Source organism: Phodopus roborovskii, unplaced genomic scaffold, assembly GCF_943737965.1.
Source record: "Phodopus roborovskii unplaced genomic scaffold, PHOROB, whole genome shotgun sequence".
Taxonomy (NCBI): domain Eukaryota; kingdom Metazoa; phylum Chordata; class Mammalia; order Rodentia; family Cricetidae; genus Phodopus; species Phodopus roborovskii.
The window spans coordinates 17646446-17663945 of record NW_026126517.1 but is presented as its reverse complement, the minus strand read 5'-3'; the positions used below and the strand labels follow the sequence as shown (position 1 = coordinate 17663945).

The 17500-nt window shown below is 40.7% G+C and overlaps 1 protein-coding gene across 1 annotated transcript; it reads right to left on the bottom strand.

Annotated features, from left to right (window-relative positions):
• Positions 1 to 11161: 11161 nt before the first annotated feature.
• Znf202 (zinc finger protein 202) lies at positions 11162 to 17295 on the bottom strand. The gene is made up of 6 exons (XM_051197134.1): positions 16706 to 17295; positions 15873 to 16083; positions 15424 to 15512; positions 14536 to 14665; positions 13865 to 13981; positions 11162 to 13485 (listed from the first exon to the last, which is right to left on the bottom strand). Exons 1-6 carry the CDS (start codon positions 17105 to 17107, stop codon positions 12515 to 12517), a joined length of 1920 nt encoding a protein of 639 aa, XP_051053091.1. The 5' UTR covers positions 17108 to 17295; the 3' UTR covers positions 11162 to 12514.
• Between the last annotated feature and the right edge of the window lie 205 nt (positions 17296 to 17500).

The following is a 17500-nucleotide window of genomic DNA, read 5'->3' as shown; positions in this document are numbered from 1 at the left end:
TTTCTTTCTTAGCCTTTTGTTGTCTGTATATAGTAGGGGTACTGATTTTTTTTTTTTTAAAGTTAATCTTGTAATGTGCCACTTTGCTGAAGGTGTTTATCAGCTGTAGGATTTCTCTGGTAGAGTTTTTTGGGTCCATTACATAAACTATCATCTACAAATAGAGTTTGACTTCTTCCTTTCCAATTTATATACCCTTGATTTCCTTTTGTTTTCTTATTGCTCTAGCTAGAACTTCAAGTACAATATTGAAGAGATATGGAGAGAGTGGACAGCCTTGTCTTATTCTTGATTTTAGAGGAATCACATTGAGTTTCTCTCCATTTATTTGATGTTGGCTGTTGCTTTGCTGTATATTGCTTTTATTATGTTTAGGTATGTTCCTGTTATCCCTCATCTCTCCAAGACCTTTATCATGAAGGGTTGTTAGATTTTGTCAAGGCCTTTTTCAGAATCTAATGAAATGATCATGTGTTTTTTTTTGTTTTTTGTTTTGTTTTGTTTGTGTGTGTGTGTGTGTGTGTGTGTGTGTGTGTGTGTGTGTGTTTTCAGTTTGTTTATGTGGTGGATCACATTGATAAATTTTGGTATGTTGAACCATCCCTGCATCCCTGAGATGAAGTCTACTTGGTCATGGATTGAGTTCTCTGATGTGTTCTTGGATTTGATTTGCCTGTATTTTATTGAGTATTTTTGCATCAATGTTCATGAGGGATATTGGTCTTTAGTTGTCTTTCTTAGTTGTGTCTTTGTGTGGCTTGGGTACTAAGCTAATTGTAGCCTTGTATAAAGAGTTTGGCAATGAACCCTCTGTTTCTATTGTGTGGAACACTTAGAGGAGTATTGGTGTTAGCTGTTCTTTGAATTTTTAGTAGAATTCTGCACTGAAACCATCTGGCCCTGGGCTTTTTTTTTTTTTTTTTTTTTTTTTTTTTTTTTTTGGTTGGGAAACTTTTGATTACTGCTTCCATTTCATTAGGGGTTATAGGTCTATTTAAATCACCTATCTGTTCTTGATTTAATTTTGGCAAGTGATATCTATATAGAAAATAGTCCATTTCCATTGAATTTTTGAATTTTGTGGAGTACAGGTTTTCAAAATATGACCTGAAAATTCTCTTGATTTACTCAGTGTCTGTTGTTATGTCCCCTCTTTTCATTTCTGATCTTGTTCATTTGCATGTCCTCTCTCTGCCTCTTGGTTAGTTTGGATAAAGGTTTGTCTATCTTGTTGATTTTCTCGATGAACTAATTCTTTGTTACATTGATTCTTTGTATTGTTTTCTTAGTTTCTACTTTATTGATTTCAATCCTCAATTTGATTATCTCCTGGTGTCTACTTCCCTGTGGTGAGTTTGCTTCTTTTTGTCTAGAGCTTTCAGTTGTGCTGTTAATTCTCTAGTGTGACTATTCTCCTGTTTCTTCATATGGGCATTTAGTGCTATGAACTTTCCTGTTAGTGTTGCTTTCAAATTGTTCCATAAGTTTGGGTATGTTGTGTTTTCATTCTCATTTAATTCTAGTAAATCTATAATTTCTTTTTTTATTTCTTCCTTGACCCAGGAATGGTGCAATTACACATTGTTTAATTTCCATGAGTTTGTAGAGTTTCTGCAATTTGTGTTGTTGTTGAATTCTAACTTTATAGCATGATGGTCTAATGAGATACAGGGGGTTATTCCAATATTTTTGTTCTGATTGAGCCAGAGTGTGTGGTTGTTTTTTAGAGAAGGTTCCATGTGGTGCTGAGAAGAACATATATTCTTTCGTGTTTGGATGGAATATTCTATAAATATCTGTTAAACCCAATTGGGTCATAACTTCTGTTAGTTCTTTGTTTCTTTGTTAAATTTTGTTAAGTGGACCTGTCTAGTGTTGAGAGTGGGGTGTTGAAATCTCCCACTATAAGTGTGTGAGGTTTTATGTGCAATTTGAGTTTTAGTAATTTTTTTTTTTTTATGAATGTGGGTGCCTTTGTGTTTGGGGCCTAGATGTTCAGAATTGAGAGTTCATCTTAATGGATGAATAAGACATGCCCTTCTTCATCTCTTTTGATTGATTTTTAGTTTGAAGTCTATTTGTTAGATATTAGGATTGCTACACCCACTTGTTTCTCAGGTCCATTTCATTTGACTGGAAAATATTTTCCCAACCCTTAACCAGAGTTAATGTCTTTGAAGTTGAGGTGTTTCTCTTGTATGCAGTAGAAGGATAGAATCTGTCTTCGTATCCATTCTGTTAACCTGTGTCTTTATAGGCGAGTTGAGACCATTAACTAATACTGATGGATATTAATGACCATTGATTGTTAAATCTTGTTTATTTTGGGTTTGTTGTTGTTGTTGGTATTATGTGTGGATTTCTCCCCATTTTTTATTTTGGTTGTTGGTAAAGTGGGATTATCTATTGCCTATGTTTTTGTGGGTGTAGTTGACTTCCTTGTGTTGGAATTTTCCTTCCAGAACTTTCTGTAGGGCTGGATTAGCTGAAAAGTATTACTTAAATCTGATTTTGTCATGTAATATCTTAGTTTCTCCATCTATAGTGATTGAAAGCTTTGCTACATATAGTAGTCTGGGCTGGCATCCCTGGTCTCTTCGTATTGCTAGAATATCTATCCAGGACCTTTTGGCCTTCAGAGTTTCCATGGAGAAGACTGGTGTAATTCTGATAAGTTTGCCTTTATATGTTACTTAGCGTTTTTCCTTTGCTCCTCTTAATATTCTTTCTTTATTCTTTACATTTGGTGTTTTTATTATTATGTGGTGAGGGGACATTTTTGTGGTCCATTGTATTTGGTGTTCTGTAAGTTTCTTGTACTTTCATTGGCATGTCTTTCTTTAGGTTGGGAAAGTTTTCTTCTGTTATTTTGTTGAATATATTTTCTCCACCTTTGAGTTGGGTTTGTTCACTTTCTTCTATACATATTATTCTTAGGTTTGGCCTTTTCATGGTGTCCCATTGATGGGAGATGTCATTCTGTAAATATGATTCTCATACTGGTTAATGAATAAAGCACTGTTGGCCAATAGGAAAGCAAGAGAGGAGGGACTAGATGACAAGGAGGAAAGAGGAAGTAGTAGGGAGGAGTCAAGATGGAGAGTCTGGAGAGAGCAGAACTGCCAGCCACCTCTCCCTGGCAAGATAACACCATGTGGAAATACATAGAAATGGGTTAATAATTAAGACAGAGCTAGCCGATAAGAAACTAGTACCTGGCCAACAGCATTATATCAAATACAGAGTCTCGGTGTGTTAATTGGGGCTGGCGTGGCTGCAGGATAAGATCAGCGCTGGGAGGAAAAGCCTTACTCCTTACATCCCATATTTCCTGGATATTTTGTGTTAGGGATTTGTTGGACTTAAGATTTCCTTTGGTCCATGAATCTATTTCTCCTAGATTCAACACCTGAGATTCTCTCTTCCATCTTGTATTGTATTGGATTGGTTATGCTTGCATTTGCAGTTTCTGATCGTTTACTCAGCTTTTCTATTTCCTCTATTTCCAACATTCCCTCAGGCTGTGTGTGTTTTTTTTTTTTTTTTTTTTTCTTTTCTTTTCTTCCATTTGTTTAAAGGATTTTCTCCTTTCCTCTTCTAGGGTCTCTATCATCTTCATGAAGTTGTTTTTAGGATCATTTTAGGGTCATTCTCTTCTGCTTCATCTGTGTTTGGGTGTTCAGGTCTGGCTGGTGTGGAGTCCCTATACTCTGGTGGTGTCATATTGATCCTTCTGTTGTTGACTTTGTTCTTATACTGTTGTCTACTCATCCCTTCTTCCAGTGCATACCGCAAGCAGGTCCAATACTCTGATCTCTCTCGTCTTCCAGTGAGTGGTGGTGGGACTAGGGTACTGGCAGACTCTGGATGGGCTGGTCTGCTGGGACTGGTTTCCCTGTGCACAGTCCCCAGTCCTTAGGAGGCTCTGAGGAGGGCACCAGAAGGTGGGATGGAAACAGGCCCAAGCTTACCCCTTCCCACAGATGGAGATGGGACTGGACACAGGCAGCCTCCAGAGGGACTGGTCTGCTGGGCTCCACTGTGTGCAGTCCCAAGTCCACAGGAGGCTCCAATCAGGGTACTAGAAGACAGGCTCCTCCCATGGGTGGAGGTGTGACCAGGATGCATATTAGGAACCAGACAAAACCAGGTTCCCTGGAAGAGCAGCAAGCACGTTTAACCACAGAGCCATTTTTACCAGCCCCTATGCATCTCTCTGTCTTGAGAAGCTCAAGTGTGGTGACTGGTCATAGGAAATAAATATTTGCTTGTCTTCTCCCAATATTTCATTAAATTTGTAAGGTGCCTTCTTTTTATCTTCTGTTATACTATATATACAAACAGTGCCTATAGCCATTATATGGTAATCACACAGACTCCTGGAGCATTTTAGACATAAAATTACTATTTAATGAACATGAATCATTTTCTAACATAAATCAAAATTGTGTTTCATACTAGAAAAATGAATGGTAGTTTGCCTATGAGAAATGAATGGTAGTTTGCCTATGAGAAGAGGTAACATGATTATAATATACAAAGGGCCGTGATGGAAGTAAATGAAAGATTGCTTCTTGGGGGAAGTGAAGGATGAATCAAATATTAAAAATAGAAAAGAACTGGCAAGCTAGTATGGGTAAGAGCAGGGGATGGACAAAGACACTGCCTAAGGGAAGACCCTGCAAGCCAAGGCACCGTGTCCTTATCCCACTCTGCAGAACCATTGAATGCTTTTATCTTAGAACTAATAGGACACAGTTCAATATTTAAGAAGCTCACTGGCAATTATCTAATGAGTGAGTTATGATGTGGCACCTCTGAATGCAATTGTTAGGATGCCTTTGTGATCATTCACACAACAGGCATAGATGTGGATCCTTAAGAACAATTCAAACTTAGCACCATGGACAGATACTCAGAGTCAGGGAAAAGGAAGGAGCTATCACAAATCACAGCCTTGCCTTAGGAAGATGGTGGCCAGCCAGTCCCTGGGAGAATACACTAGGGGCTCTGTGAGGATGCAGTCCCTCTAAGTTTTTGCTGCTTTGAAGGAAACCTGAAGGAATTCCACGTTGGGTGTGGTGCTGTGCTCTCTGCTGAAGTCCTGAAGCACTCTGGCCACTTTGATTTTCCTACTTAGACTGTTGTCAGGACAGAGTGCCACAAAGAAAGGTGTTACCTAACAGTTTAGTTGCATATGAAGGGTTTTGGTCCAGAGATCTGGTTGGTCATAAACAGATAGCCTTTGTATTTGTGTCTCTTGCAAATTCCAGTTGGCAGTAGATATTTAAGATCCCACACATTTCCCTATCTAAAGCAGGGTTTTGCTGACAATGGAGTAAACCACTGCATTGGGAGCTGCCCTCTAGTGTTAATATTTCGAATTGCAGGTAGGAACTGCAAGTGGGCAGGTGAGAATTTCCTTGGTGAAAACTGACTTCATCTTCTATGAGAAGGGATGCTTAGAATTTAGGGCTCATTAAAACTTGTTGTCCTTGAAGTGTGTCATTAACATCCACATTGTATTTACTTGAGAGCAGATTAACTTATACACTGTAGTTCACACTTAGAAAGTTGGCTGATGAAAGAGTTCTAATTTATTTCAAAGGCCCATTTGTCCCTTAAGTGCTCACCTGTCTCTCTTGTCATCTGAATCTCTCCAAGAAAAGATGACCATCCCTCTTCTGTTTCATACAGCCCACTGAGTCTGTTTAGTGTTGCTTGCATACATACATACACATACATACATACATACATACATACATACATACATACATACATTGACTTCAGGGATGGCCATTTGGCATTGGGTAACTAATGGGGGTCATCTCCTAGGGAAGACTAAGTCTCTCAGAAGTCTTTAGTAGCTTGGAGTTCTTTCTTTGTCTAGAGGTAGGGCCCCATGAGATTTCTCCCTTTCACATTAGCATATCTATTGATATTGTCATTGTTCAGGTCTTGTCTACGAAGCCATGTAGTTATGAGTGTAGCCTCCCTGTCATTTTTAGTAGACAGAATCCAATAATCAAGCTCCTAGACACCTGAGTCTTAGCCATCTTTCTGTTCCCTCTTCTATGATGTTCCCCTACCCAGTATCCACTGTGACTGGGCATGCTGTGGACAATTGTTCTCTGAATTTTAACTAGTTGTGGTCTTCTTATATAGGTTTTATTTGCCATAAAGAGAAACTTCATAGATGTGGAGTGAGAGCTACACTTACCTGTGGATATCAGGATTAGTATTTACAATGCAGTTAGGAGTTACGTTGGCCTAGAAAAGTGATGGTAATATGTTCTCCTCTAAGACCCATAGCCTCATTAGCCCCACTAGGTTTCTAGTAACAGGCATGTTTTACTTCCTGTTGAGCGGGCTATAATTTCAACTAGAGAGCTGTTGGTTGCCACCAAGATGTGGGTATCATTACTGCACCTTTATGAAAGTTGGTTTTTGTTTGTTTGTTTTTTTGAGACAGGGTTTCTCTGTATTGTTTTTGAGCCTGTCATGGGACTAGTTCTGTAGACAAGACTGGACTTGAACCCACAGAAATCCACCTGTCTCTGCCTCTCTGCTGGGATTAAGGTGTGCGCCATCAATGCCCCACAAGAGTATTTTTTTTTTTTTTTTTTTTAAAGACAGGGTTTCTCTATGTAGCTCTCTATGGAACTCACTTTGTAGACCAGGCTGACCTCAGGCTCAAGAGATCCATATGCCTCTGTCTCCCAAGTGCTGGGATTAAAGGTGTGTGCCTCCATGTCTGCCTAGGAGAATCTTGCCAGAGTAGTTATTGCTGTGTTTCATAGGAATCAAGGACGGACTGGATGCTGATTTCTTTCTTCCTTTGGATGCTTGTTATACATGGTACTATGGGTACCTCTGGGTACTATGAAACCTAATCTTTAGGACAGAAGCTTTCAGGTCAGATCCAGCAATAGGGACCTACCTTCAACCCCTGGAGGTATCTAAGGGCAGCAGAAATAGCTTATATTGTTTGAGGATGTCTCTTGCACTCTTCTGACCAACAACTTGAAAAGAGGTTTCTCCTGCTTGGTGCTGGGTTTTTTATTAGATGGTCTGAGGCTCTTGGGGAGAGCAATGCCATACCAAAGGATCAATAGAATATTACCTCTCTAACATTTTATGTAAAAATTAACAAATTACTGTCATGTGTTTGGAGAGTCTTAAATTCCCTAGCAAGTAATCCATGAATTAAAAAGAAACAGTAATAAAGTTTTAAGAATACAACTGCAGTCAAATGTAAAAATACCACCTACGAGAATTTGTAGGACATACTGAAGACAATGCTGAGGGTATTAGAAAGCAGGAGAGAAAAAAAATCTAAACATTTAATGAGCCCAGATAGTCTCTCAATAAATTTAAATAATAAACTAATTACAGGAAGTAATGACAAAAATGAAGGTGGTATCAAACTAAAACAATTGGTTCTCTGAAAGGATTACTAGCCCATCTGTTAGTACTGATCACACTGTGAAACACAGTGAGCATTGAGCCACAGAACAGGTTAAGTATTTTGATAATTACATCAGGGATGATTATATGAAGCACAAATAATGTCTCATGAAAATCCATGACAGCATTAACACTTGGGATGGAGAGAATAGATGAAGTGTAAGTGCTTGTAGCTTAGGCATTGCTGAAGAAATGGTGAAGGTCCATACTGATGTTTGAGAATAGGAATCTGGGGTATGTATTGTGATGTCTAGGGTAACCACTAAAACACATTGTTTTTAAAGTACAGATGACAAGTTAACAAAGGGGAAATAATGAAGCAGTAAAATTATTAAGGCATGCATGGCCAGCATATGGTTTGGCCTCCAGGGCTGCCTCCCTGATGGCATGTTGTTTACTTCCAGCAGAACTAAGGACTCTGGTCCCAGGTCCAGGGCACCCTCAATTTTAAAAATCTCGTTTTTTTTTTTTTTTTTTTTAAGGGTGGTTGAAAGTTGGCTGGGATCTAAAAGCACCAAGTGTGGCAGGCAGGCAGTGGCTTCTTTGTCACTTTTGAAACTTTTACCATCCAACCCTTCCTACTGTATTTTTAGTATTGTTTAACTTCTTTGTATTATTTTATCTTTATCCAAGTTTATTTACTTACTTTTCTTTATTGTAGAATCAAAAATTAATCTTGTTTCTTTGTCTCTTTCTCACACTTTTTCTTTCTGTATTTTTATTTAATCCCTTCCCCCTTTCCCTGCCACCTTTACTTTATTCACTTATTATTATGATAGGATGGTTTTAGCCTCAGAGCTTACACTACACTCTTTTGCATTTTCTTCTGTGGATGCTGTAGTAATTGGCTTTAAGTGATTTGAATTATATTTCTGTATCTGCATTGGGTCAGTATTGTTGCTGTTATTATGGTATGTACTCTTCTCCCAGGGTGATTAAGTTCAGAGGACAATACATAGACGTTTTCCTCCTTTCAATATCTAGGCCTTGGGAATTGGACTCAGGTCATCAGGCTTGGTGGCAGGTGCCTTTAATTACTCAACCATCTTAATGGCCCATTCTCCTTTTCCTCCCCCCCCACTTTTTTTTTTTTTTTTTTTTTTTACTTTTCCATTTCCCAAAAAAATGTAGGTAAATGGAAGGACAGGAAACATTCTGACTGATAAAATTTAAACACAGTAATATAATGTATTTTTCTCTCATTTGTGAATGTTAGTTTTGAATCTTCAGAGATGTATACTTCAATTTGCACACCCACAGAAATCAGGAAATTGGGAAGGATAATCCTAAAGATTTTTCAAAAACAGTCAAAGGAAAACCTATTACTATAAGCATTTTCTAAAATATGTACATACACATATATAGAATTTGAATGGAGTTACTCTATAATATGATGGCACTAGCTCTACTACAGGGAAATAAAAAAAAATCTAGTGCTAGGAATTGATTACCTCTCTTGTAGTTGTTGGCTAGTAAGGTCCTATTGACCGCAAACATTACAAAATAGTGTCAGTGCTCTTGATTTCCTTCCAAAATGTGACTGTAGACATGACTGATAAAGACACAACATACCTGAACCAAAGAACATGGGGAGATCATCTGTTACTGATGTGGAAGCTTTATTTCTACTGGCTACTTTTCATAGTGTTGGAAGGTCATATGCATTCAACAGAAGGAAAAGAATAACCAACCACTTTCTGATTGGACTGGATGTCTATTCCACAGGAAAGAATTCAAGTCTGGTACTGTAAACTCAACTTATCAGAGAAGCTTCTTTTTGCAATGGCCAGAGAGGTTAGTACAAACTCATATTTGATCAAGTATGGAGAATGAAATGACTGTTGAATGCCATCTATAAATGGCAAATCTGTACTTTACATCCACGGCCCAGTGCAGGATAAATCTATACACCAAGGAGGTGGTAGTAGCTTGGAAAACTGACCTCCTGGCATGAATGTCTGTCTCTGAAACTCACAGCACATGCCTACTTTCACAAGCTTGGTCAGACAAGGTGTCAATTCATCATGGAATGGGAAGGAAATCATCAACTACTTATCTATAGTTAATAGTGGTTGATGGAGCAGATACTTCCTTCAGTGGTATAGCCAGCATTCATATTCTGACAAAACCACACTGATGAAACTCATTGGGTAACTCCTCCCCAAAATGAAAGATAGGGGCTAATTGAGAAGAGACAGGGATTAGCAGGAGTGGGAGGGAACAAATAAGCATGATACACATAACTATGATCAAAATGCATCATGTTTGTGAGGGACAATGTCATAATGAAACTATTTAGTATGTGCTAGTAAAACAAAATATCAGCGTGGAAAGCTGTGGAATTTTTAACCTGTAATGAAGGCCATCAGTTGCTATTTCTGCTTTGCTTTTGTTTGACAAAGCCACCATGGGGCTCCATTAACTCTCATTTGGATTGTCATCTCTGGAAGCCTGGTTAATGAAAATGCTCTCTAAATGCACCTAATAAGTATCTCACTTTCTCATGTAGTGGGGCAATCTAGGGGTGCTCTCTCCTAGCTGAAAGTTCTGGTACAGATGATTTCTGCCAGCTTCATAAGAATCACTGGGCACATTTTTTTTCAGATAGTGGAAATAATACACATTTTATTAAATCTATCACCTGATTTGGAGTCTGGAGGCAGCAAGACTTTATGAAGGTTTTGGCTCTAATAACTTGATGCTAATACAATTTTCAAAAATTTCCATGGAGCTCATATGAATTTATCAGCTCCTAATTTGGAGCATATTTGCTCTCTTGATTCTTTGTGGTGATAACGTTGATTCTTGGTTATTCTTAGTCTAGTCATACCTTTACAACATTCCCCAGCTCCAACAACCTGGACATTCTGTTTGTTTTAGCGGACTATAGCTTTCGCCAGATGTTAAAAGCCCGTCTTTTTATCCTTACAAAAGACACTAGGACTTCACTAGTTCCAGAAGTTGGCTCTTGGGAAGAAGCATCCTGTGCTTGGGCCTAGGGTCAGTGGAAATGCTGTTTCCTTATCTGAGGTACTATCACTGGCCCTGATGCTCCACTGTGGTTGTGTTCAGACTTGGGAGACTGAGCATCTCTCCAGGAGTCTTAGAAAACACGTGTTTGCAAATGGGAGCAGAGACCCACTGTCAGCATAGGAAACTACAGGGCCAGTAGCAACAGAAAAGCTGTTTGACCTAACTCCATCAGTTTTAGATCTTCCTTATGGAGAATTGTCTTGACAGATTTTTACTTACTGAAATCAAGCCAATTTTTTCCTAGTATATTCTATGTTCCTTAAGAGATTGGCATGAAAGTATTGGCATAAAAGTATCAGATTATCTTTTGAGTGACATTTCTTATAGGACAAATTCTGTTTACACTTTAGATATGTGGTTGAAAAATGCCAGAATATTAGGCTCTTGTTCAAACTCCAGGCTCAGCCTTCTGTGTACACATTCTACCCAGAGCTATGCTAACCACTTTAAGCCCTCACTATTGTGGAAAATAATTTCATCCTTTCAAATCAAGTTAAGGCAGAAACAGCCTTCAGGGACATCAGAACCCTGAAGCTCTAGGAAGTGATTAGGTGAAATGTAAATTGGGGTACTTGGCTGCAAGTATCACTTTATTTATTCCATATATGTGTTCGTCAACTAACTGGCAGGGGAAGGTATGTTGCTAACCTACTACAATCCCCTGTGATTGTGAAAAAGGCAGAAGAAAGCAGGCACACATGTCTATCTGCCTTCTCATGCTTTAATTCCACACTCTGTGCTCCATTTCTGGAGCATCTCTCCCCAGTCCTTTCCAGATGGCCAGGCACCCAAGGTTCACACTTTTTCAGACTCCAGGGGATCTTGAACAGGTAAAAGACCCTTGGGTAACCAGGAGATACTACTTTTAAGTTCACAGTTACATGAAAATGAACACGTCTAAAAAAACCCCAAATAACCATAGACACATAAAAATCCGTTTACTTCTGGTGAATTCTAAGGGTCCAAAGTCATGTTCCCTGACATGTGAGAACTGAGGCAGGGATACCAAGGACTGGGTGTCGGAAGAGTCCTAATGGTCTTGGCCAGTGGCAACAGCTGTTTCACACCTTCCAAAGTGGTATTATAGCTTCTCTAGTTTCCCTTATGAATGAAGTGACCTGGCCAACAGTGATTCTGCACTGATTACAGTGCCTTTCTAAGCTGACTGTGCCTCAGACTCCCTCTCACAACCCAAATGAAGGATAGGGTTAGTCATTGTGTGGGAATGTAATGGATTTCACCATTACTTAAGTATGCTGCACTTCATCACTCCAGTATTACACCTTTCTTGCAGCAGGTATGTAAGGGACAAAACTGGCAGCAGCTGAATAGTAGAAAAGCTATAGACAGGAGTATTTAGACGGGATGGTGCACCCCACGAGGCTTTTGCAGCAGTGTATGGCACTTGGTGTCGTTCTGACAATGGGGAAGGGGGCAGCTTCCCAAGTCCTTGTGAAGCAGCCTTAAATCTGTCCTTTAACAACCCCACCCCTTGTCTCCAGCATAACAGAAAGTGTACAGTGAAGAGGTGAGTTAGTGAGGAACCTGTAGCTAGCCCATCAGGGTGTGGCAAATCTCCCAGGACACAGAACTCCCTCCTGTCTTGAGTTTAGGGCTGTGTGCTTTATGGTTTGAGCCCAGTAAGGACAGACCCCTTTAGATTGGTCCCTTATCAGACCTAATCCTTGACCATATTGAAGTTGAGGCTGGTAAGTAGTCTTCAGGATATAGAACAGCTTAGGTGTCTCAAAAGATAATAAGCAAAATTTCTTAAAGTCCCACATCTCCTACTTCATACCCATGAGGCAGAGGCAGGACTATGCTATTGAAGAACCCTCAACTGAGGAAAGTCGAGAAGTTCTGGAGAGGGCTTTTGTTTGGTTGTTGGAAGAGGTGACATAAGGTATGGGCAGGTCAAAGAGATGCCTCAGAAAAGGTCTTCCAGGGCTGACCACAGAGCCCATCCCATCCCAGCTTTGAGGGCTGAATAAAGTTCTCCATACATGGCACATAGCTAGGTCTTTCTTGTGTGTGTTCTCTGGTGCCTGATTAAATGATACCCTCTGCTGAAGCATTTCCCGCAGGTAGTACAGGTAAAAGGCTTTTCTCCAGTGTGTGTTCGTTGATGTCTGACGAGATGATCCCTCCTGCTAAAGGTTTTACCACATTCATCGCATCGGCAGTTCCTCACTGAAGCATGGCCTTTCAGGTGCTTGGCAAATGCTGCACTATGGTTGAAGGAGCGCCCACACTCATTGCAGAGATAGAGCTCCTCACTCCCATGTGTTTTCTGGTGTGTCAGATACTGTCTCTGGTCACTGAAGTCCTCTCCGCAGTCCCTACATGAGTAGGGCTTGCCTGCAACATGGATTCTTTGGTGTGTTGTTAACACAGATTTCTGGCTGAAGCTTTTGCCACAAACAGTACAGAAAAATGGTTTTTCGCCTGTATGTGTCCTCTGGTGCCTGACCAGGTCTGAAGTCCACCGGAAATGTTTTCCGCAATCATCACAGCTATATGGTTTCTCTACGCGGGCATTTCCCTCAGACTGGGCCAGAGGGCCATCTACATTCTTCCTGTTTGGAGGATGTTTATGAGGAGGGTTCATCTTATGGACTTTCTGGTGCCTGGCAAGATGTGAGCTCCGGGTATAACTTTTCCCACACTCCATACATTTATAGGGCTTTTCTCCTGTGTGAGTTCTCAAGTGCCTAATAAGATGAGAATTACATGTGAAGCTTTTTCCACAGAGAGGGCAGTGATGTTGCCTCCCTATCAGGGAGTGGCCAGGAATAGTTTCCCTACTATTTGTGGAACTAGTCACTTGAGAAATATTTGTACCAAATCTTCTTTCATTAAGTCTACTTGTATTATCCTCAAAGATTATTTCCCAATCTGGAGTCTGGTGAATTTCTGTGTCTGCCAAAACAGACTTGTTTGTATCTCCTTGTTCAACACATTCTTCCTCATTTTCACTCAAGTCTCCTAGAGAAGGGGCAAGAACAGAAAGGAGAAGCTATAGCAACCACATACCTTTTATAACACAAGAGGATTTTTAACGGCTTTTCTAACAAATGACAGGAAGAACATAGAGACCAATGGCAGATGGGTCTGGCTTCCAGAGAAAGACATTATTGATGGATGGTGCATTAGAAGAACCACTGAGTGGGTATGGGGTATGACCATAGCAGTGGATGAGGCAGGATTGTGAGTTTAATCCCTGGGCTACAAAATGAGACCATAACAAAAAGAAAAAGACAAAATAATGAAAGAGAACCAATGAGAAATATCCTAAGAGGAAAGAGGCATACTGACTAGAGGGAACTGTCCAATGTGGTGGTCAGATCTGTCTGCTACTCCTCACCTGTATAGGTAAAACTCAGGATTTCTGGTTCTGCAGGCTCTTGAGATTCATGAACATCTGGGACCTGAGGCTCTTCTTCACTAATCTGGGTATCATCTAGTCTGGGAATTGGAAATGCTGCTCAAGAGATGGAAAAAAGGACATCACGATTGGTTCAATACTTCCCTGAGTTAAGAGCAGATCTTTATGGACTCGTAGATGTCAGAGCAAACACATAAGGTAACTGGTCAGATATTACTAGTCTTTAGCGTGGCACCGCTAAGTGCTGCCCATCTTGTACATTCCTTGTGCCTCCACCTGAGTCTCAGTAACTAGACTATTGACTGTGAGCCTTGCTTTTTCCCTCTTGTTGAGAAAAGCAGATTATCTTTGTTTTGACTGCTTCAAAACTCATATGTTTACTTCAAAAGTTAAATATTAAAAGCTCAAAAAAACTATAACTGTATTTTCCCATTTATGTTTTCCATTCATTTTTCCAAGCATCTTTATTTCTTCCTTTCAGTTGGAAGGATATCATCTTCTTCAGCTAACTGGTCTGTAATCTCATTGTGGGGTAGGCATGCATAAGTGAAAGTTTAGTTCATGGAGTCCAAGGTCTTTGATTCCCTATACTCCGATAGGAAAAAGATGTTTGTGGCTAGAATATCCTGGAAATACATGCAACTCCTTACACAGAGAGACCACAATTCCACAATCTTCTTCCAAGACATATTCTCCATAGAATTCTCTTTGTGTTGGATCCAGATCACTCCATTGATCCTGTGAGAAGCACAGAGCCACATCCTTGAATGTGACTAGTCCCTGAAATGACACAAGGATCCAATCAGGATGTGATGCTTCAGGTAGCCTATTGCGTTTTGGGGCAGAGTCCATCCAAAGACAAAGGGAAGGCTAACAGGCACGAGGGTTTCCTTTGGAAGCCTGTTTCCATTGCTGCTGCTTCTGAGACTTCAGCACTTGAGGAAAGCACTGAACTTGCTTCTCCTCCTCTAAAACCCACTGTGTTTCCTCAGGCCAGACTACTTCCCTCTTTAGGGTATTGTTTAAAACCCAAAAACAGATCTTAAATCATTCAACTCCCTATTTGATGTTTTAATGGGAAGTCTCTGTAAAATTTTTTTCTAGAATTCTTTTTCAAATGACCCCGGCTATTATTGTCTGTAGTCAGAACAAGGATGACATGAGTGACAACATCAACCACTTAAGTTCAGATCAAGAAAGGATCTGAAGCTATCTAGAGGGATAGTTCATGCATATCACAGCAGTTATGTTAGTCATTCTTACAAATGATAAAACCTACTTAACATAAAAACTGTACCGAATACTGCAAAAATAATCCCACGTAGTACCTTTAGTTAGTACTTCTGGCAAATAACGAGACTATAAAGAATGGAGTTGAAAAACCATTATTTAATTTTTATGTAGCTTCTTCCCCTGTCCTGCATACCCACAGAACTGAAGACTTATAGTCTAAGTATGAATATTTGTATCCCTGATTTGTTCAGCTTATGGCTAACACCCAACAAATCTTTAAATATGTATTTTGAACTAGGATTTACCTGAGAGAGAGCAGTGAGAAGAGCGACCATTTCTGGGTCTCTCGACCCTGGTTCTGCAGGACGGTCTGGATCCTGGGACAATGGAACCTCTGGGGAGGGCGGCGGGGAGAGGAGACAGAGGTCAGTAGCATGAAGTACAAGATGCTGAGTGTCCTCTACTATAGTGAACAAAACGTAGCTTTAACTTCTCTGTTAAGAGAATCAAGAAATTGGTCTAAGGTTAATTATCCTATCTACTCTAACTCCACTGGAACTCTGGGAGCACTCAAGAATACCACAATTAAACTTGGCCCCATATTGAGGCAAGTTCTAGCTGGTTCTTCCTGGTCTCAACATCAAGATTTTGTTTTCTTTCCTTTGCAATTTTCCTGTCTGTGTGGTATAGGAGGAAACCCTATTTCCATTTCACTTTGCCCAAATCTCTGCTTCCTGCTGAGGCTCCTTCCTACCACTTTCCTGTAGAGGTCGGCGCTCCCCTTCATGCTGCAAGTTCTCCTGTTCCGGTGTCCCCAGATCTGTCCTCTGGAGGGCTTCCTCATGGGGCTGCTCAGGGGTCAGGGTCTGTGTTGGATCTTGTTGCTCACTGAAGGACTCCGGCTCCACCCCTAGGTGTAGTGTCTCCTCTGACAGGACTTCCTGGCCCTGAACATGGACGGTTACCTGGGAATAATTTTAACTTCCAGTCACCATGGAGTCAGGAGGTAATTCCTGGTTGTCTGTCATCAGGGGTTATTTTAGGAGGAACACTCTCAGAGGGAACCAGATGAGGAAGGGAAACTCAAATTGCATAGATATGTGAAGAACCAGTTTTCTTTGCAAAGACAAGACAGAACATACACTAGTACTATTCAATTTTTCTACTCTTAAACTTTATTTCAGTTATCTTGGGACCTGAGGGTTCCATCCTTCCTTGTTTCAGGTCTTCTTCTACTGTTTGTTTCCCCAGATTACTATCTAAGGAAAGGGGTTCTGGGATTAAGAGTCTAGGTGAACTTTGAGGAAGTCTAAAAGTTGCTTTCTAGGACCCCAAGGTTACACCTCTAAAGAAATTAAAAAACCCAAACTTCAGATGGCACAGGCAGGTGATTCCAACTCTAGAAAGTCACACTCATACACACAGACATCCCTGGCCTGTTAGGGATCATGGATCTATACATAACTCAAAGACAGAGCCAGTAAAAATTAGAAGATAATTTATGGGGTCCTCATACTCTCCCTACATCCAGTCTTTCAGGAAACAGGCCCCCTCCACATCACACAGATCAGGACTCCCCCTCCTCACCCACCGCCTTGGTCTCCTGGGTTGTTTCTGCAAACCCTCCACCAGTGTCACTGCCTCCTCGCCACTCTCTGGTCGTTGGCCTCGCACCCAGCTCTGCAGTTCTCCAGGCAGGACAGTGAGGAACTGCTCCAGCACGAGCAGCTCAAGGATCTGCTCTTTCGTCCTTCTCTCTGGCCTCAGCCACTGATGGCAAAGCTCTCGAAGTCGGCTGAGGGCTTCTCGAGGGCTAGATGCTTCCTGGTAGCGAAAGCATCGGAAGTTCTGGTGAGAGGTCTCCAGCACAGGGTCATCCCCCTGCAAGGCAGACTCTGGCCCACAGGTAAAATCATCCTCCAGTTTCACCATCATGACTCCTTCTTCTTCCCAAAGATCTTGGTCCTCTGGTTCCAAGGCTGTAGCCATTTCCTGGCTGTTGGGTGTTATTACAACATTTAGGCCTCACAGTGGCATTAACACACTTCAGACTGGGTACCTCACAGGGTTCTTCCCAAGGGACCTAGGACAGAGAAGTAAAGATGAAAGAGAATAGATTGCCTGCAGTTATGCAGAGATAACAGTTCTGACTTTGTAATTCTCTGCACACTTCTTAAATAATTGCCCCCTCTCCCCCTGTCTCCATAACTGTAGGTTGCAATGAAATTCACTTGGGATAGGATATCCATAGTTGAGCAAGGTCCTCTTCCCTCACATCCTAGGCAAGGCTCCTAGCCTGGAGGAAAGCAGTACACAGCTATATACTTAATATTGTAGTTCTATATCCTAATGTCTTTCTCCCACTTCCTTCCTACTGACTTC